General features: G+C 44.1%; 3 protein-coding genes across 4 annotated transcripts; 2 read left to right on the top strand and 1 right to left on the bottom strand.

Moving 5' to 3' along the window:
* Positions 1-5,957: 5,957 nt before the first annotated feature.
* Positions 5,958-10,396, top strand: PTPMT1 (protein tyrosine phosphatase mitochondrial 1). Of its 2 annotated transcripts, none has more exons than XM_057507702.1 (4): positions 5,958-6,487; positions 6,577-6,657; positions 8,588-8,779; positions 9,387-10,053. In XM_057507702.1, exons 1-4 carry the CDS (start codon positions 6,314-6,316, stop codon positions 9,429-9,431), a joined length of 492 nt encoding a protein of 163 aa, XP_057363685.1. In that variant the 5' UTR covers positions 5,958-6,313; the 3' UTR covers positions 9,432-10,053. The 2 variants fall into 2 exon arrangements, with proteins under 2 accessions (XP_057363685.1, XP_036747952.1); XM_036892057.2 differs by lacking the exon at positions 9,387-10,053 and adding an exon at positions 10,065-10,396 and having other exon boundaries at positions 5,964-6,487.
* A 351-nt stretch (positions 10,397-10,747) lies between these two features.
* Positions 10,748-15,179, bottom strand: KBTBD4 (kelch repeat and BTB domain containing 4). Its single transcript, XM_036892011.2, has 4 exons — positions 15,039-15,179; positions 13,622-14,239; positions 12,822-12,928; positions 10,748-12,298 (listed from the first exon to the last, which is right to left on the bottom strand). The coding sequence occupies exons 2-4, from the start codon at positions 14,208-14,210 to the stop codon at positions 11,438-11,440; spliced, it is 1,557 nt and encodes a 518-aa protein (XP_036747906.1). The 5' UTR covers positions 14,211-14,239; positions 15,039-15,179; the 3' UTR covers positions 10,748-11,437.
* Positions 15,118-19,876, top strand: NDUFS3 (NADH:ubiquinone oxidoreductase core subunit S3). Its single transcript, XM_036892056.2, has 7 exons — positions 15,118-15,342; positions 15,443-15,520; positions 16,620-16,717; positions 16,917-17,066; positions 17,973-18,098; positions 18,231-18,350; positions 19,631-19,876. Exons 1-7 carry the CDS (start codon positions 15,282-15,284, stop codon positions 19,796-19,798), a joined length of 801 nt encoding a protein of 266 aa, XP_036747951.2. The 5' UTR covers positions 15,118-15,281; the 3' UTR covers positions 19,799-19,876.
* The last annotated feature ends 56 nt before the right edge of the window (positions 19,877-19,932 follow it).

Below are 19,932 nucleotides of genomic sequence, written 5' to 3' on the forward strand. Positions count from 1 at the left end.
TCCTACCATTTGCAACAACATGGATGAAGCTAGAGGGTATTATGCTCCGTGAAATAAGCGAGGTGGAGAAAGACAAGTACCAAATGATTTCCCTCATTTGTGGAGTATAACAACGAAGCAAAACTGAAGGAACAAAATAGCAGCAGACTCAGAGACTCCAAGAAGGAACTAGTGGTTACCAAAGGGGAGGGGTGTGGGAGGGGGTGGGAGGGAGAAGGGGATTGAGGGGTACTATGTTTAGTGCACATGGTGTGGGGGATCACGGGGAAAACAGTGTAGCACAGAGAAGGCAAATAGTTAATCTGTGGCATCTTACTACACTGATGGACAGTGACTGCATTGGGGTATGGGTGGGGACTTGATAATATGGGTAAATGTAGTAACCACATTGTTTTTTCATGTGAAACCTTCATAAGAGCGTATATCAATAATACCTTAATAAAAAAATTTAAAAAAAGAGGTTAAGGGTGGTCCAGAGGCAAGGGCTACAGTGAGTAGAACTAGGTGAAATGCCAAGGGTAGAAGGAGGAATGCTAGCTATGATTTCCAGCTAACCAGCTGGTTTCCCTATTCATCAATAGAAAAATAAAGAAACTGTGGTACAATTCATGTTGGCATATCAAAATCTATTAGAAAAAAATATACTGACTGACACTGAAAGATATCCAAAATATATGGTTAAGTGCCAGAAGGCAAGTTACAAAATTCCCATTTTTGTTTTTAAGATCTATATCTATATCTGTATCTCTCTCTCTCTCTCTGTATATATATCTCCTAGAGTTGGGCATCACAACCCAAGCATCTGTCAATGGATGAATGCATAAACTAAACATGATATATGCATACAGTGTATACATACACATTATTCTGCCTTAAAAAGGAAAGAAATTCTGACATTTGCTACAACATGGATGAACCTTGAGGCATTATGCTAAGTGACATAAGCCAGTCACAAAGGAGTAAATAATAAATTATTTCACTTATGTGAGGTACCTTGAGTAGTCAAGATTATAGAGACAGAAAGTAGATAGGTGGTTGACAAGGACAGGGAAGAGGAAAGAATGGGGAGTTGTTTAGTACAGAGTTTCAGTCTGAGAAGATGAAAAAAGTTCTGGAGATGGTGTGATGGTTTAACAACAATGTGAATGTAATGCCAATGAACTGTACACTTAAGAATTACTAAAATGGAATATTTTTAGTATGTATATTTTCCTATAATTAAAAAAAAAAGTTGGGCTTCACAATACAACTAATGCACATATATTAGTTAACAAAGGTTAAACTGCTGTAAAAATTAGACATAAAAGAAATAGCTAAAACAAAATAGAAGTTTATTTTTCTTTACTTTAACAGATTAGAGTAGATGTTCCCAGTTAGTGGGAGGAGGAAGAAAGGTAGCTTCTACTCTAAGTAATTATTTAGTGACCCAGATTAATGGGGACTCTGCCATCTCTAACTCATTCTTTCCAAGATGATTCCAGCCCAAAGGAAGAGAAAAAGAGTATGGAGGAGACTCATGAGGGTTTTATGGACCAAGCCCACTGGTCCTCTGATGCTTGCACACATCACTTCTGCTCACATTCTATTGGAGATAATGAAATGCAGTTCATAGAGGAAAGGTAGGGGAAGGCAAAAACCTTCATTGATATTCTTCATGGATGTGTGCCAAGTACTGTAACATTGCCTGGACTATACAGGCTATTCAATAAATATTTTTAATAGAATTGAAATACATATATTGGAATACCATGTAACTCTTTGAAATGGATAAAGTAAATGTATGCCTATCTATACTGACATGGCATAATAATTATAAATATTGTTGACTGGAAAGGTTATATAACTAAATATGGATGAGTCAATTTTTATAAAATATGTATATTTTAAATGTGTCAAAAATAGACATGGATGGAACTAGAGGGTATTGCGCTCAGTGAAATAAGTCAGGCAGAGAAAGACAAATATCAAATGATTTCCCTCATTTGTGGAGTATAACAACAAAGCTAAACTGAAGAAACAAAATAGCATCAGACTCAGAGACTCCAAGAAGGGACTAGTGGTTACCAAGGGGAGGGATGTGGGAGTCGGGTTGGGAGGGAGGGGGAAGGGGATTGTGGAGTATCATGATTGGTGCACATGTTGTGTGTGGGGTCACAGGGAAGACAGTGTAGCTCAGAGAAGATAAATAGGGACTCTGTGACATCTTACTACACTGATTGACAGTGACTGCAATGGGGTATGGAGGGGGACTCGATAATAAGGGTGAATGTAATAACCACATTGTTTTTCTTGTGAAACCTTCATAAGAGTGTATATCAATGATACCTTAATAAAAAAATAATACAAAAAAATAGGATGGATTAATGGATGAATATGTGATAAAATAATTTTAATTATAGAATTTAAATGGTTATATGGGTTTTTTCTGTTCAATTTATTCAGTTTTTCAGTATTTTATCATGAAAATGTTAATCACAAAAATTTGGAAAGATGTGTATATAAATCTGTATTTCTGAAGAGTGGGTTTGGGGATAAGGATGGAACTTTTCAGGCTATAAATTTTATAGAAAACAAAAATTGTACATGACCCTTTGACACGATAATTCCATTTTTAGTAACCTATCCTAATATAGTAATTCTAAGTATAATAAATATAGAAATAAATATTTAGAAAACTTTTCATGCTGGAAATGTTTTATAATAACAAATATTTGGAAGCATCCTGCATGTCTAATAACTGTGATTATAGGAGAACGATCACATTTTGGTGTAGTACTTAGGTTCTAAATGATAAACACAATGTAATAATGTAAAAAGTGTTTAACATCTTCACAACATAGTGGAAAAAGTGATACCAAATTTTACAAACATAATTGCAATCATTCTTTAAATGGTGCACATAGATAACATATCATCATATGACCCCAAAATTCCACTCTAAGGTAGATACTCAAGAGAAATAAAAACATATGCCTGCACAAAACTTGCATATGAATCTTCATAGCAGCACTACTCAAAATAGCCCCAGAATGGAAACAACCCAAATGTCTGTCAACTGATAAATGGAGAAACAAATAGGGTATATCCACAGAATGGAGCATTATTTGGCAATAAAAACACAATACTGATCCATGCTACAACATGGAAGAATCTTGAAACCATCATGCTGAGTGAAAGTAGCCAGACAAAAAAGCCATATATTGTATGATTCCATTTATTTGAAATGTCCAGAACAGGCTAATATATAGAAATACAAAGTAAATTATTGGTTGCCTATGGCTGGGGAGTTGTGGGAAATGGAGAGTACTATTAATGGGTATGGGGCTTCTTTGGGGATGATGAAAATGTTCTAAAATTGATTGTGGTGATGGTTGCACAACTGTGAATATACTAAAAGCCATTGAATGGGTGAATTCTATAGTATGTAATAATACCTCAATAAAGCTGTTTTAAAAATATTTTTAAATAGTACACATAGAAAATTGGGGTAAACCTGTATTTGAGGTGGTAGGATTACGGGTAATTAAATTCTACTTTTCTGTATTGCCCAGTTGTTTTGAGTGTATATTACTTTTTGTAAGCTGGGGAGAGGAAAAATGGGGCAAAATACCTCTAAAAACCAAAACCAGTCAAAGCGAGAAATAAAGTTTAAAACCCGTTTACTGGTCCCTCCCCTTAAATTCTCAGGTTCAGACACGCCCTCGGTTGCCTAGGTAATTACCCATTGACATGGAGATGAACTCTCCACCCCTGAGGATATCCAAATACACTAAAGCCAGGCGAGATACTCTGGAAATGTTACCATTTTACCCACATTTTTTATAAGAAAATAAACCTTTTTCAAAAGCACCTGATACACGTTTCAGAGAACACTTAAATGTAAATAACCAGCATTATTACAATCTTATCTCTTTGTAGTGTTGGTGGAGTGTTGTGTATTTTCAGGTTTCTTGTTCATGAAGCCGAAGAATGAGCTTCACAAACACTCAAGGTAGGAGAACAAGGTACAGGCTTTTATTTAGAAATAAAGTGAGAGGAAAGAGCTCCTGGCTCATGCCAGGAGGGGACAAGAGAGCCTGTGGTGGTGCGTTGTCTAGGGGGTTTTATAGGCAGTTGAGGATTTTTCCAGAACATGAAAAAAACTTAGGGGTGTGGACTTGGATCACCTGCCCCGTCCTCAAGGTGGGCTGGGTCATAGTCTGATTGCTAGGGCTGACAGCAGAGTCACGGGTTATGCTGATACCCATGTAGAACACTCAAACCTTCCAGGCCAAGTTGCTCTGGCCTTTTGACCTTTAACTGATCTCACTGAAGATGTCTATATTCTTAGGTATCTTTCCCTAGAGAATTAGTGTGACTTTGACTTTGCATAATGCTTAACAGAGTTTCAATAGGGACTTCTTTGCCCATTGTTATATTGCTCTGACTAAACATTCCGCCCTGCTTTTCCCAGAGGCGCTCACCCTACTCTGACTACACCCATGGTCCCTGTCTCTCTTGTCTCCACCGCAACAAAGAATTGGAGGCCAGAGACACAGTAGTGAAACAGTACGTTTTATTTAAAGTTAAAGAGAGAAAAAGTACGGCCGCCTCAGCAAGGAGAGACGCCCTGAAAGGTTGGAGAAAGTTTAAGATTAAAAGGTTACACACTTAGAAAGTGTGGGTGACCTCAGAGAGAGGAGCGCCCCGAAAAGCTGGGGGTTCCCCCTTTTAGAGATTCTTTAGGAATGTGACTAAGGGCTGGGGGTGTAGACTTATTAAGTGGATTTTTAATACTTAGAATTAACTTAACACAAGGAACTTCCTGCTCTGATTTCTCAGGAGTCTTGGTCGGGAAGCTTATCAAACAAGGCTTCCTGCCCAGCCCCAAGGTGGGCTGAGTTATTGTCTGTTTGCTAAAGAGTAAGTTAAGAATCTTCTTAATTTCCTGGGTATTAAAATACAATATTTAAGATGGAATCCTTCCTGCCTCTTACTATGTTGTTTATGGCTGGGCCTGCATTCTTACTTAACACAATAAAGACATGGGCTATGCTGAGATACTCTCCTTTATCTGGGGAACGTTCAAACATTCCAGGCTAAGTTACTCCTGGCTTCTGAGTTTTAATTGATTAACTCTGGGTCTTTTTAGTGGACTTTCTGGCCTTTTTCTCTTTCCACCCTGCTCTTACCTATTTTTCTGCCTAGCAGTAGGTTGTGCGTTTAAAATTTTTTTCATATTATATATATACTCCAGCTTGGTCAGGAGGAGGGAGTTAATTCAGGCAGCTATACGGGTGGGAAGGACCGAATCAACCTGAGACAGGAACGGTGGGTTTAGTCAGAGTAGGGTGAGGGCCTCCGGGAAAAGCAGGGTGGAATGTTTACAGTGAAAGCAATGTAACAATGGGCAAAGAAGTCCCCATTGAAACTGTTAAGCATTATGCAAAGTTAAGGTCACACTAATTCTCTAGGGTAAAGATATAGACACCTTGAGGACAGGGCAGGTGATGCAAGTCCACACCCCGAAGTTTTTTTCATGTTCTGGAAAAATCCTCAACTGCCTATAAAACCCCCTAGACAACGCACCACTATGGGCTCTCTTGTCCCCAGGAGCTCTATTCTCTCACTTCATGTCTAAATAAAAGCCTGTACCTTGCTCTCCTACCTTGAGTGTTTGTGAAGATCATTCTTCGGCTTCATGAACTAGAACCCTGGCATTAAACCCATGACCCGTTTGCCCGGGATCAAACCCTCCCTACCCAGTGCTGAAAGGCTCAAAGCTCCTTCCGCTCTCCGCTTCAGGGCTGCCACTACCACAGTCTTTCTGATCTCATCTCCCCTTTAATGAGGTCACAGCCCCCGCAGCGGGTTGGGGAGGGTCACAGGCCCACAGGCCATTGGCCAGGGCCTCACCTCCCTCGCCAGGGGTCACGGTTCCACGTATCTGTGTCAAGAGTCCCCTCCCTCGGGAGGTGTGTCACCGGCCACCGGCAGGTTCACAGTTGCACAGGTCTCCGGCCCTGGTCGCGCCCTCCTTCAGTCGCAGTCCCGGTTTCGCGCCCAGGAGCCCCTGGTCCCTCCCCCGTGGACGGCGGCCCCTCCTCCAGAGGCGCGGTGGTGGCCCAGGGCCCCCCGGCTCTTCCGGTGAGTCCCTGGGGGCCACGTGCGAAGCCTCTCAGCCCGGGGAGCCCGCGCCGGCCGCTTAGCCTTCGCGGGAGGACGCGGACCAGTTGCAGCCCCCGTCCTCGGCGACTCCTGGCTGTCCTGGCGGCCACGGGTCGCGAGCCCAGGGGTGACCGAGCCGCCGCGGCGCCGCGGCGGGTGGGGCGGAATGGCGGCCGGCGCTGTGCTGGAGGCCGGCCTGGCCCGGCTGCTCTTCTACCCGACGCTGTTATACACGCTATTCCGAGGAAAGATGCTAGGCCGGGCGCGCCGCGAGTGGTACCACCGCATCGACCACGTCGTGCTGCTGGGCGCGCTGCCGCTGCGGAGCATAACACGCCAGGTGAGCCAGACCGGGAGGCCGCGCCTGGGAGTCAGCGAGGGCCGCCCGGATCTCGGCCGCCCCTCTGATCACCCTCTTTGCCTCGGCAGTTGGTTCAGGACGAGAACGTGCGCGGGGTGATCACCATGAACGAAGAGTATGAGACGAGGTTCCTGTGCAACTCCTCAAAGGTGAGGGGCCGGGGTCCGTGAGGGGGAGCCGGGGCGGGGGCGACCGGCAGCCTGGATCCCCGCCCCGGGCCTGGGAGAACCTGAAGAGGTCGGAAGAGGCGGTGCCGCGGGGGCCGTGCCCGGGACACAGGTGTCTCCCAGGCTTTTTTGCCTCCTTGGGAGGAGGGTCTAGACCTGTAAGCTTAAATGGCTGCTGCTGGAAGTAGAAACTAGTTGTGAAATAGAAACTGATGTGAAAGGCATTTAAAAAGAGATTTGACACAGTCTCACCACTCCTTTGTACACAAATGTATTCTTAGTTTCGGTAATTCAAATCAGTAACCAGAATTGAAAGGCAACTTTTCTGTGGCTTGCTGATTTCATTCATAGACCTACTGAGCACAAAATACGGATCAGGCGTTCAAGATGAAGGCTGTATAAAATCTTTATGACGAAAAGTACGCCCTCCATGCCTCCCTCATCCCCTGGGAAGTTTATCATAAAACCACCATTAAAAAACTGCATAGGGTTCACTTGGCTCTGATTTGAGGAAACTTTTATTCATATGTTAGAGACATAGTGGAACTCCAAAGTCCTGTTATGAAGTTCAGGCCTAAAACATAATTTTCATTAAATGTGAATGCCTGTCTGTGGAACTGTCCATAATGGTCATTAGATGTTGCCCTATCTTTTTAGTGTTTGACATCCATTAGCACTACGCTATTATTTTTCTTGTTTACTATACTGATAAAACCTAATGAAGATCCTATTATTTCAGCCCATGGATTTTTTGAAACCTTGAAAATATTTGTGACTCACACTTAAAATATATTAGTGATGACGTATATTTTTAAGAACTGAATAACAGTTCCTGAGATTTCCCAAAGCACTTTGACACAAAGTTCATGAGTTATTAGCCAAAATAGTAAGTGTTCCTTAGTGTGGTCAGTCCTGTGACATAAGAGGAGTCACAAAAAAGTGCTTGGTCTCTGTAAGTGTAAGGACTGACATTTGTAGGATGTGGCTATATTATTGCACTAGCCCCTGGAGAAATCTCCAAGGCAGTGGTTCTCTTATTTTAATATGCCTAAGTGTTATCTGGCAGCCTTCTTAAAATACCAGATTCCTAAGTACAATCCCCAGAGATTTCTGAGTCAGGAGCTTTAAGGTGGGTCTGAGGAATTTAGCAGCTCCCCGGGTATTTCTGGAATAATTGATGGCTAAGACACATGCTGTATAATTCTGCTGTTTTTGTTAATTTCATGAACAGTATAAAATATTGACCTTCATTCAGTGTCATAAAGTCTCTGGTTCCAGCTAAAGAGATTAATAAGAATAGCTGGAGCCTATTTGAAGTTTTAAAGCAAGAAAAAAATATAAATTGCCCGGTTTGCCAGAGGCCTTATTTCACCTATTTCTTCTTTTCTTTGCCTTGGTAATACTGCAGTAGCAAAAGTAGGTATATTGTTTTAATTTTACTAACCTATTTTTTATCACACACCCTAAAAAAAGTGGTAAGAATAGAGGAGACTTAATGGACAGAGAAATAGAAAGCTCTTGCAAAATATAGTGGCCTAACACTGCAGCTGGATCACTGCACAGGTGCCAAAATTATGCAAGACCATAGATAATTACACAACTTTTGTAGCTGAATTTTATACAGCTAATATTTTGCAGTGAAATATTCAAATACCCAGAGTACTTTAAGAAAACTTTAAATCTTAGACATAATTCTAACTCAGAAGCACAGCTGTTTGATGAAAGACCAACCATGTAGATCAGCCATTTTAAAGACATTTTTGTAAGAAGTTTATTGTTTAGAAAACAGTGAACAGTATATTCACATTGTAGTAAATCCTTATTGATTTGTTGCCTCTTGGGTTCCCATGTGTATACCACTCACATCAGACTTTTTTCATTCTCTTTTTTATGCTGGTGGATCTGGTTCCAGGAGTGGAAGAAAGTAGGAGTCGAGCAGCTGCGGCTCAGCACGGTTGACATGACTGGAATCCCAACCTTGGCTGATATCCAGAAGGGCGTCCAGTTTGCTCTCAAGTACCAGTCCCTGGGCCAGTGTGTCTATGTGCATTGTAAGGCTGGGCGCTCCAGAAGTGCCACTATGGTGGCAGCATATCTGATTCAGGTAGGAAAGGTCTTTCTGGACTGGCTCCATTCCATTACAGCAGATTTCCAGAACTCCAGTAGTATGGTCTGTTTGGTACTTTGCTGGAAGGAGCCATGCCCTCAACTTGAGGCTTTTGGAAGGTGGAAAGCACCTGAGCTTTGCAGATAGGTTTACCTTTGGCATTGCCACCTGCCAGCTGTGTGACCTCAGGCAAAATTGACTTCCCCTCTCTAATGTACAGTTTCCTCAATCTAAACGTGTTATGAAGCTTGAATGAGAAAGTATTCCAAGCACTGACCTACAGCAGGCACTCAAAAACTGGAGGTGCAAAGGATGTTAACACCAGCAGAAAGCTAAAAACACTTGTTATAAATAGCATGTCAGGAAATCTAGTACTGTAAATAATAGTACCGATCACTTGCAGCTCTGTTGTACTCAAATTTCAAGTATTTCAGGGTAAAGTTCTGGACATTAGTTTCTAAAAACAATCCAACAGAATTTTGCCTGTTACGATCAGCAGGTGGGATGCTTTTAATATTTAGAAGCAAATACTCTCTAGTCCATCATTCTGCTACATGCCCCCAGCTTGACTCATTTTTGTTATCCATCTGGCTGGCCCCTGCAGAGCATTTACAGAGTCATGGATAGTTTAAAGAACAAGGAAATGTAAAGATAACTAGCCTGCCTTTGTTTGTGTGATGAACTGGTGAGTATATGACTTTTAACAGTACCAAAGCTTTGGTCATTAGGACTTTGCTGGTAACAGGGTCTCAGGAGGCTATTTTGGGCCAAGTGAAAATTGACCCAACAGGCTAGAAACCTGTATTTTCTTGGTTCTGTTGAATTCTAAACCAGTAAGTATCCTTAGGACACAAAGATAACCCTCCTCGTTAAATTTAAAAAGTGCTGTTTTTCTAGCTATGGTGACAAGTTGCATAAAAATGTCTACTGTATACTCTTTCCAGGAAACTTGTAACCAACAGCCTAGCTCAGGGAGGACATCTAGGCCTAGGCAGGCAGAATTTAGGATCTCAGCTTCACTTACTCAGTCTTTTTCCAGGGTTCAGCAAAGCAAGAATTAGGTAGAAATACTGACATCCCCAACCCTGTTGCATAGTATTGCAGGATGGGTTGACTGAGGGGGTTGAAGTGCTTACTTATTTATAATATATGGGACATGGTTTTTATTTACCCCCCGACTCCATCAAGTTTTTTAAAATGAGAATCTGGGAGCCTTTTAGCATCTGTTATTAGGTTAAGGCCACTGCAACACTTTCTCTGATTTCCCAATCCTGTACTTCAGGTGTACAATTGGAGTCCAGAGGAGGCTGTGCGTGCCATCACCAAGATCCGCTCACATGTCCACATCAGACCTGAACAATTTAAAGTTCTCCAAGAATTCCACAAAATCACTGCAGTGACAGCAAAGGAGTCTTTTCATACATCATAGACATGAAGTACTTGGATTTGAAAGAGCTAAAGACAGCCTTGCTTGCTACAGAATGAATAAGTTTAACAGGAACAAAATGGGGCTTAAGCCCAGGCTTGACATAACAGAAATGTTGCTAAGTAGTAGATAATTTTACTCCTTGTCTTTTTTCATTTTCCTAAATAACACTGTTGTATACCTAGAAAGACTGAGTGTGGTTTCTATTCATAGGGTCATGGGATAGGGATAGCAAGTGTCTATTTTCTTGAATAGGGTCAAAGAAATTGTGCACCTAGCAATGTGCCTAGTGATATTTAGTACTGTAACTCAAAGATATTTAATAATAGGAAAAGAGAAATACTCAGCTCTTCTTTGCCACTATCAGAATCCCAATTCACTGGCCCCATGGAGCTCTCCTCCTTTTTGGAGCAGTTATCCTGTTTGTAGGAAAGTATGGGATTCAATCAGTATTGCAGTTGATTTATTAGAAACATGTGGATATGTAATTAGTTCCCATTAGGAAGTAACTCCTTCAGAATTCAAAACAGACACACATCTCTCTTAAAAAACTTTATTTGTATGAACAGTTCCTAGCTCTTGACTTAGCTTAGCACTTTTAAAGGAGGAGAGACCTGTAATGTTTGAGTTTGAAAAAAGTTTCTGCTATCAGAAATAACCCTTTTAACTTCTGGTTAACCCCTTGAAGTCAGCCAAAAATAAAACCAAACTATACATTTCCTGACAGATAGATGAGAAAACAATGGATGGAATGTCTTGAATTCTAGAGTTGACTCTTGCTGGTGAAGGACACCTTTGACTTAGTCCATTCTCTCAGCCAAAGCCTGAAGGAAAACTCTAATATCTAATTCACTGTGAAAAAATTACCAACTAGCCACTTTGCAGGCTGTAGGAAAAAAGAAAGATTGGGTATCTTTCCTTCTGTCCTGAGATCAGGAATGCTATTTAACAATGATCAGGTAAAGAGGAGAGGCTGTGCCTAAGGTCTGAGAAAAGGCTGGCCTATTCTCTGTTCAAGCAGCCAGGTGAGCAGCAGCAGTCTAGAAAACCCCAAACAGATCACCTCTGTGGGTTCAAGGAAGGGCCGAGATGCTTGCTGCCTTCCTAACTCTTGGCAAAAACTGACATAGTACTGTGAATTGGAGCCCCAGGGACTTCAAGTTTGAGTTTGAATGGTCAGGCGCTGGAAAAGGGGAGGGCAAAAATCAGCTGTTCTTCCCCCTGTAGCCTTAGGCCAACACAAACTGCAAATTGGTAAGCAGCACCTTAATGCCTCTGGTGACAGTTACAGCTGAAGTGGCAGGGTCAAGCTTGTAGGTGTTGGCATCCCCCTTTTTATATGGGTCCCGAAAAACATAGATGCTCCCATTACAGCTGGCAATCTTCCAGAGGGATGGGGCAGAGCTCCAGGCCTCAGGAAGGCAAAGCCGGGTAAAGCTGTCTAGCAGGGGATTGTAGCACACCAGGGAGTCCCCTTCAGCCACGATGAATACCAGATCCTTATGCACAGCTGCATGCATACGGCCTGCAAAAGGCAACACATAGGGCTTCATATGGCATTTGTCTGTCTCTGTGTCAAAGCACTGGATGAGGCAGGAAGGTTTGGTAAAGAAGTCCAGATCATTCTCCTCCCCACCTAATAAGTAGATGATCCCGTTGAGGTTGGCACCAGCTGCCCCTGACACAGCCACCTCTAGCTGGGTTGTCTCTGTCCAGACGTTATCACCTACCCGATAATAGATAACTGCATTGGAGAGGGTATCCTGCAGTGTCTTGCCACCCAGTGAATATATGGCATCTTTTCCGGGCACAGAGACCAAGGTATGCTGGAGCCGGTCCCTGGGCAAAGGTGCACACCATTCCCAGTCCACAGTTGCATTGTTGCACTTCCACATGCGCCGTGGGATGGACCCTCCCACCACGTACAAGTCTCCACCGTGCTTACAGGCTGCAGTGATCTGGTGGCACAAGCTGTTTTGGCCACTTACACTGATGGAGTCATCCTCGGCACAGTGTAAGGACACAGCCAATGAGTGGGTACGAGATGACTCTTTTCCGATCAAGTAAATGTGCACGTTCTCTCCAATTTCCTATCAGCAAAATTAAAATTATAGGCATCAGCTAATAACCATAATGTTGCTCATGTAATTGTAGATTGATACAAAAAAAAATATATATATAGGCATCAGGTCTAGGGCCTCAGCTGAGATGTATAACCTTAAGGTCTTGGGCCACACACTTGTATCTTGCTCTGACCTCCTCCCCTCTAGTTACTGTGTGTCATCCTGACTCCTCCAATCACTTTCTTCCAGGCATTTTATGCTGGGCAGAGAATCTGTGGCACTCATTTCCAGCTTTTGAAAAACTATCATGAGTTTGTGCTTCAGACAAAGGGTGCTCAGATTGGTAATGCAATAATGAAAGTGGTTTTCTTAAGCTTTGCTGCTCAGAGGTTAGTGGCTTCTGAGCTCACGGGTATATCCTCCTCTCTAGCTCTTATCAACTTAAAGCCAGAGACAACTTATTCATCAGCTATCCAAGAGGCCAGACCAGGCCAGATGGCTGGAATGCATAGATCTTACAGTGTCCCAACCCTAGAAAAGTAAGTCTTACCTTCAAGCTACTCCTGAGTGACTCTGCAAAAGCCTCTCTTTCTTCTTTATTGAAATTGATCCAGGCTTCTATTGCCTCTGTTGGATTCTGGGAACATGGAACTCCATCTGTGAGTGCCAGTGGAAAGGCATGGTCATTGATAATCTAACAATCCAAAAGGGAAATTTAGAGCCAGCGGCTTTAAACATGTGAACCACTTTGTTAGACTACCACCAAGTATGTATATGTATATGAAAAATTAATCTAAAATTGCCTTGTTTTAATCAAACTGAATGGCTTGATAGGCTCTCATCTGCCGTAGAAGCAATCTAATAGGCTGCAGAGCTTACACCTGAAAATATAGCAGGGTCAGGATTATTATCTAAAGTTGGCTGATTACTTAAAAGTTTCTTCTGTAGATATCTTGACTCACCATCAGTTTCCGTATGTAACTAGTCTCATAGGTACGTACATGCAAAGCACAGAATGGATGAGAACACTTGTGCATGGGAGGGATTGGAATATAAATACAAATGGTTCCCACAACCTTTTGTAGGTAAGTGGGTTTTTTAATTTAATATTTTTATCTATTAAAAAGTGCTGCTTTTTTTTTTCCTGGCTTCTTCCTCTATAAGGAAGTTTCTGACTGCAGCTGCACTGAATCTCAGCTCAATCTCTCTCAAAGGTATCTAAATCCCTACCAGGAATAACAATGTAAACCAACACCAAGAAGCCTGGGGGTTCCTTTCTCCTGAACTACAACAGCCACTGCACAGTATACCCAAGTAGCTGGGTATGATGTACCTCCTCCCTCAACTTACCAGCAATGATATCAGTGAGTAGATGGTGGGGCAAGTGGAGAAATTCTTCTGTGCTCTGCAGCTGGGCCAGGCGGGCCTTAGCACAGTGCTTGGCAGCAGTGTAGAGCTCAGGATCACTGTGCCGGTCGGCCAGCCACATTACCTGAAGGCAATTCCCCACCTGTACTGTGCGGGCCAAAAACCTAGAACATTCCTCAAAGAGAGATGTCAGCTGATACATGTCTGACACCTCATAAATTTCCTGTAGCTCCTCAGATCGAAGTTGTACAGTCCCGTGGTATATATAATCAACCATAAGCTGGAAAACAGACTCACTGATATCCTGCAGCACAATCACCTGGTTGTGGGCCTCCTTCAGATTAGATGTGAACATGGACCGGAAGAAGCAGCTCTGAGTTGAGAGGACAAGCCGGTGGAGCTGAAACTCCCGGCCTTCCACTGAAATGGTGACATCAGCAAAGAGCTCTTCCTCCAGACACAGTTTCATGATGCCCTGAGCCACACGACCCGAGTGTGACCGGTCTTTGAAAGTGTAGTTCACAAAGTAGTTCTCATCCATGGATACTCCAGGCTCCTCTGGTGACTCCATGGTAGCCAACTTCTCTCTCTGCCAGCTGTCTGCAAAGCAACACCACCCTTAATAACTTTCTTGGATCCACAGTCTATGAACCCAATAGTCCAATTCACGGTAAGAAGGCAAAAGTGATAGCAAAGTGGGCCCAGACTGGCCTTAAGTCCTGGCCCTGTTAATGACATTTCTGATGCCCTCCTTCAACCAAAGGTGGGTTCATTCTTGCAGTGGCACCCCATCTCTAATGATATCAATAAAATTTCCTGCTCTGGGCATTTCCCTGAGAAAACGGAATATTCCTCTCTATAATGTAACAAAAGGCTTGGGATTTAGGTTAACACGGGAAAGCAAGGGGCTGGAGGAAGCCTATGATCTATCTTAAGAGCCTGGCAAAAAAGCCTTACTAACAACATAATTGTTGGGCATAAAACTATTGAGAATTGGGGCAGCAGAACCCGACATAAAAGACCCCTACATCCTTGTGGCCCAGGCCTCTCTTCCATGGAGTCCAGACCTTCCAATATGTGGCTTGGCTTGGGACATCTGTCAGCTTCACACTTGTTCTCTTCTGAGCTCCCTAGCTCTAACCTCGCCCTAATGATTCCACAAGGTTCCGTCCCAGAACTGGAGACTAAACCTAGCCATACCCAGCACGGGGTACAGAAGGCGCATCGCTAAGTGCAGTGTTTCCGCTCTACCTTGCGTCTCCAGGGAAACAGTCGTCCCCCTCGCCTCTCCCGGCGCTCTCCCAAGCCCGCCACGCCAAACCCTCCGGCCCTCGTCAAAAGCTTAGCTCAGATAGAAGCTGGGGTGTGGAATGTGAAACCCAGAACCCCCGCCTCTTACCCTCCGCTCGCCCGTCCGGTTCTTTAGCGTCCTCGCCTTCACTCCAGCTTCTTCCACACCAAGCTAGGCCACGTTCACCTCACAGTTTCCCTACTTGCCTGTTTCGGTTTCTTACGGGCCTTCCCTCCTTTCATTCCGAAGCCCGGAAGAAGATGAGATGCACACTTCCGCTTCCGGTCCGTGCCCTTGGGGCTCCGTGTCCTGTAACTCCAGCTTCGGCTGCCTGGTCGGCCTCCAGAGATTATGGCGGCGGCGACGAGGAGCTGGTGGCGGGGGCTCGTGGAGTCCGTGGCACTGGGCAGGGGTGAGCAGGGGGCAGCTGGCTGAGGCCCCGGGCAGGAAAGGCGGTGCACCCAGCGCAGGTAGCCCATCAGGCCTCACCCGGCGCTTCACTGTCTTTTTAGCTTTCCGTCCAGTGGCCGGGCTACCCTCTGTGCTGCCGCTGCCAGTGAGGAGGGAGAGTGCTGCGGTCGACACGCGCCGTGAGTATGTGCGAGTCGACCCCTTTCGGAACTACAGGAGGAGACCCATTCATTCCCTTCACCGGATGTTTGCCCTTGCTCTGGGATGCCCTACCTCCTGGCAAATTTGCTTGTCCCTGGAGACCTTAACTGCAGCGATATTCACTCCACAGGCAGAAAATGGCACTCCCTTAGGCCTCTCTGTTATGGCCCTGGTTGCTCCTTGATCTTTTGCCAAGATTCCGTTTTTCTCTGATTAAACTGAGAAGGGAACAACTTTTGGGCCTCAAAGCCTTTCGATAATAATAGTAGCTAACATTGAGTGCTTTTGTGCCAGGCACGTTAGTAAACAGTTTAGTGAATGATCTTATTTAGTCCTCAACAATTTTATAAGGTAGATAGTATTATGCTTTTCCTACTATATAGATCAGGAAACAGTCCAGAGACATAATTGTCCAGGGGAGCAGCACTTGTGAATGACAATGGGCAAGCCTGCTGCCAAAGGCAGATTTAACCATTACTTTTAGCCTGTAATGCGTGGGTGCTCAGTGATTTAGGGTTGTAAGAATGAGAGTATGGAGATACGTTACATTCAACATAAGCCATCTGGGAGTCAGGAGACCTGGCATTTCCCCTTTTTTGGGCCTCAGTTTCTTGATCAATGCAAAACAACAAAAAAGATTTCAACCAGGTAATCAGTGAGGGCTCGTCAGCTCTGAAGTTCTTAGCTTGAGAACCTGCTGCAAGCCAGGTGCTAAAGAGATACAGAGAAGCAAAAGTTCTCATTCCTACCTTTAAAGAGCTCCCAGTCTGGTAAGAGAGCTGAGGTCCATGCTGCTTTTGCAGAGTGCAGGCATTGTGAAGAAAGAACCCTGGAGTTGTTTTGAGAAGAGGCAAATATCTCAGCTGCAGTAATAATGAGAACCTTTATGGGTTGTGTAGGTGGCATTTTCTCTGTTTTCATCACTTCATGTTCCCTGGAAGAAGAACCCTCCACCCTCACCTTTCTCAAGGTTCTGCCAGGAGCCCTGCTGGGAGACAACACCCCTTACAAGCCCAAGAGGCACAGGGTTGGTTGCTGCCTTCTCCATTCCTTTGTTAAAGATGCTTTTCCTTCCAGGCACTGTCAGACCACGGAATGATGTGGTTCACAAGCAACTCTCAGCTTTTGGAGAGTATGTGGCTGAAATCATGCCCAAGTATGTCCAGCATGTTCAGGTAACATTCACTACTGTTGTTTGGTTGAGGTCAAGAAAGAACCATGTTCTCAGAGCATGTAAGAGTAGCTCATCAAAATCAGACTCTTCCATTCCAACTTGGGCTTCTTTCTCTGTCTCAAACCAGGGGACTCCAGTTCAAGTTATCTGATATCTCAGTAGCTCTTTGTTCCCTCTTCCATCTCTTTCCATGTATGCAGATGTCATGCTTCAGTGAGTTAGAGATCTGTATCCATCCTGATGGAGTCATCCCAGTGCTGACTTTCCTCAGGGATCACACCAATGCACAATTCAGATCCTTGGCTGACTTGACGGCAGTGGACATACCTACCCTGCAGAACCGTTTTGAGGTCAGTCGGGACACTTGAGGTTTGGGGAGTAAACTAAAAACAGATCAGTTTTAGTGTAGCAGTTAACCAGGGGAACCATAACCTCCTTAGTTTCAGTTTGGGTCAAGCAATATGACACAGGAGTTAAACTGTGCCCTCAGAATCAGTTTGAGTTTGAATCAAGTTTGAATCCTGGCTCTGCCATAAACAGACTATGTGACTTCAAACACTTTGTTTAATCTTTCTGAGCTTTAGTTTTCTTATGTGTAAAATAAGTATGAAATTGTATCTACCTCATATAGTGGTTGTGAGGATTAAATAAAATAGTACAGGTAGATTGCTGGTATTCATTATGGTAAGTCCCCAATATGTTTAGCTATTGATGTTTACTGATCACCTACTATTTGCCAGATCCTGGAATTGAGAGAGAAGTAACACCTAAGACCTGCCCTCCAGGAGTCCCCCACACTCCAGTAAGGGAGAAGGCAACACAAAGAGCTTACTGTAACAACATATAATATGAGGGATGTTAAAGAAATCCTGTAAGAATGCAGGAAAGGCATTCAGCCCTGTCTGGGTGACTTCTTTGAGGGGAGAATGTTGGTGCTGAATCTTAATGGGTGACCAGGGAACCAGGAATTAGCCCGGTGAGGACTGGGGCTGTGAGAGGGGGTTTGGAAGACATCCCAACAAAGGGAATAGTGTGAGCAGAGATAAGTGTGTTGACGTGCTGAGCTACAGCACTGCTTAGGCCTTTGGAAGCAGCTGTAAGTACAGGAGGATCTTGAGGTTTTGAGCTTAAGGATAGAAGGTAGGTACCCTACCCACCCTGTATCCTCATCATTGATGCCCCCAGTTAGGAACTCCTGCCCCAGATTCCTCAGCCTGTGGCCATATTGGTCCTTCATCTCTCACTGTTCTTTCTAGATTGTTTACAACCTGCTCTCTTTGCATTTCAACTCCCGGATCCGTGTGAAGACCTATACAGATGAGCTGACGCCCATTGAGTCTGCTGTCTCTGTGCATAAGGCAGCCAACTGGTATGAGAGGGAGGTGAGTTACTGGACATGGTGGATCCTGCCTCTGGGCCAGAGTTGCAGAAGTGGTTGAAACTACTGGAGGTAGTGCAGCCACTCACCCGTTTGTCTGTGATGGACTGGTTGCCTGAGAGCCTCTTTTTTCTAGATTTGGGATATGTTTGGAGTCTTCTTTGCTAACCACCCTGACCTAAGGAGAATCCTGACAGACTATGGCTTTGAGGGACACCCTTTCCGGAAAGACTTCCCCCTGTCTGGCTACGTTGAGGTAGGAGCAGCCTTGGAACTGGGGCAGCAGCCTCAGGGAGGCACTGGCAGGGAACTTGGGGGATCCTGGCATGGCCAGAAATAATGTCTTTGTATTGTGATGGTTTACGAGCTCAGTCTCTGGATTCAAATCCTAGCTCCTTTTGTAATCTGGGGCAAGTTACTTAATTTCTCTATGACAGTTCTCTCATCTGCAAAATGGGAACAATAATTGTACTTAACTGATAGATTTGTAGTGAACTAAATCATATATATTCTGAAGTCGGGTGTATTATAAATGTTCAGTTGATGTTAGCCATTAACACTGATCATTTTAATGACTGAGAAAGCCTTGAGGACACATTTAGTCTGTCCCCAAGATATGAAAGTAGAGGATCATTTTACCCTGCCCTGGGTCTCTGAGAAAGCAGCTGACAGGGAAGACACTAAATGTTCACCCCTTAAAAATGACCAGAGATGGGAACAGTAACATGTGAATACAAGGACCTTGTAAAGAATTTTGGTGCTTTACTTTACCTCCCATGTCATAAACAGGTGGTTTGTTAGCAGGAAAATGGTCTGTTGTATACATACACATATGTGATTTTTGTAACCAAGTAATTTTTTAGAAATGTTGAGGTAGTGACAGCCTATGACTTCAGTACCTAAATGCTTCTGTTTTCTTAGTGTTTTGCATGGTCCCGTTTCCTTCTCCAGTGACTTCTGGTTAGAGCTGCTGCCCTCTCCTCCCTTTTACTTTGCTCTGCTGACTCCCTTTTCTGGTTTGCCTCTGCACCGCAGCACCTGTTTGTCCTTACCTTTTCCAGCTGATCCTCCAATAACGAGAAAAGCCATGCCAGATTTACTGCCTTGCATTTTGGCAGGGATAATGCCAAGGTCACGTGGCCTGAACTTGAGTGCTTGTCAGTTTAGGTTTACTCTTTTAGACCACTGACTTGCTCCCTAATCCAGGGCAGATGCTTACCATTACCTTATAAGAGTGTGTGGATGGGTGAGCTAAGTCAGTTCCACAAAAGGAAGAGCTTAGAGCTCATGATGTGGCAATGGTGGGCAGGGGTGATGGCAGGGTATGAGGAAGAGGCCATTTGAGACCATGGTTTGCCTGTGACTTGATGGGTAACACAAATGTGGATGGAGACTTACTGAAGGGCTGGGACAGGAGGTAAAGACAGAAGTACAAAGGCTGGGAAGTTACCCATGGCCTTGGGGAAGGGCTTAGTGGCTCAGTGACTTCTGAACAAGGCTCTCCTTGGTGCTCAAGCCTGCCTTCCTTCTCTGCAGTTACGCTATGATGACGAAGTGAAACGGGTGGTAGCCGAGCCAGTGGAGTTGGCCCAAGAGTTCCGCAAGTTTGACCTGAACAGCCCATGGGAGGCTTTCCCTGCCTATCGTCAGCCCCCTGACAATCTCAAGCTTGAAGCTGGAGACAAGAAACCTGAAACCAAGTAGCTCCAGGGAAGGCATGTGGATCCTAGAAAGCGCCTTATCTGTACTTGTCTGTGTAAATAAAATCCTGCTTAGACTTACCATTTCTGTGTGCTTATCATGGGTAGAAGTGAAGCTTTGACTTAGAGGGGAGATGC

The sequence above is a fragment of the Manis pentadactyla genome, chromosome 9 (genome assembly GCF_030020395.1).
Source record: "Manis pentadactyla isolate mManPen7 chromosome 9, mManPen7.hap1, whole genome shotgun sequence".
NCBI classification, from domain to species: domain Eukaryota; kingdom Metazoa; phylum Chordata; class Mammalia; order Pholidota; family Manidae; genus Manis; species Manis pentadactyla.

Coding starts and splice junctions, on each gene's coding strand:
- PTPMT1 (XM_036892057.2), top strand. CDS start 6,314: ATGGCGGCCGGCGCTGTGCTGGAGGCCGGCCTGGCCCGGCTGCTCTTC. Junction 6,488..6,576: donor TGCGGAGCATAACACGCCAG/GTGAGCCAGACC, acceptor TTGCCTCGGCAG/TTGGTTCAGGACGAGAACGT. Junction 8,780..10,064: donor TGGCAGCATATCTGATTCAG/GTAGGAAAGGTC, acceptor CCTGTACTTCAG/GTGTACAATTGGAGTCCAGA.
- KBTBD4 (XM_036892011.2), bottom strand. CDS start 14,210: ATGGAGTCACCAGAGGAGCCTGGAGTATCCATGGATGAGAACTACTTT. Junction 12,929..13,621: donor ACTCACTGATATCATTGCTG/GTAAGTTGAGGG, acceptor TGGCACTCACAG/ATGGAGTTCCATGTTCCCAG. Junction 12,299..12,821: donor CACTCAGGAGTAGCTTGAAG/GTAAGACTTACT, acceptor TTTTGCTGATAG/GAAATTGGAGAGAACGTGCA.
- NDUFS3 (XM_036892056.2), top strand. CDS start 15,282: ATGGCGGCGGCGACGAGGAGCTGGTGGCGGGGGCTCGTGGAGTCCGTG. Junction 17,067..17,972: donor CCCTGCAGAACCGTTTTGAG/GTCAGTCGGGAC, acceptor TGTTCTTTCTAG/ATTGTTTACAACCTGCTCTC. Junction 18,351..19,630: donor CCCTGTCTGGCTACGTTGAG/GTAGGAGCAGCC, acceptor CCTTCTCTGCAG/TTACGCTATGATGACGAAGT.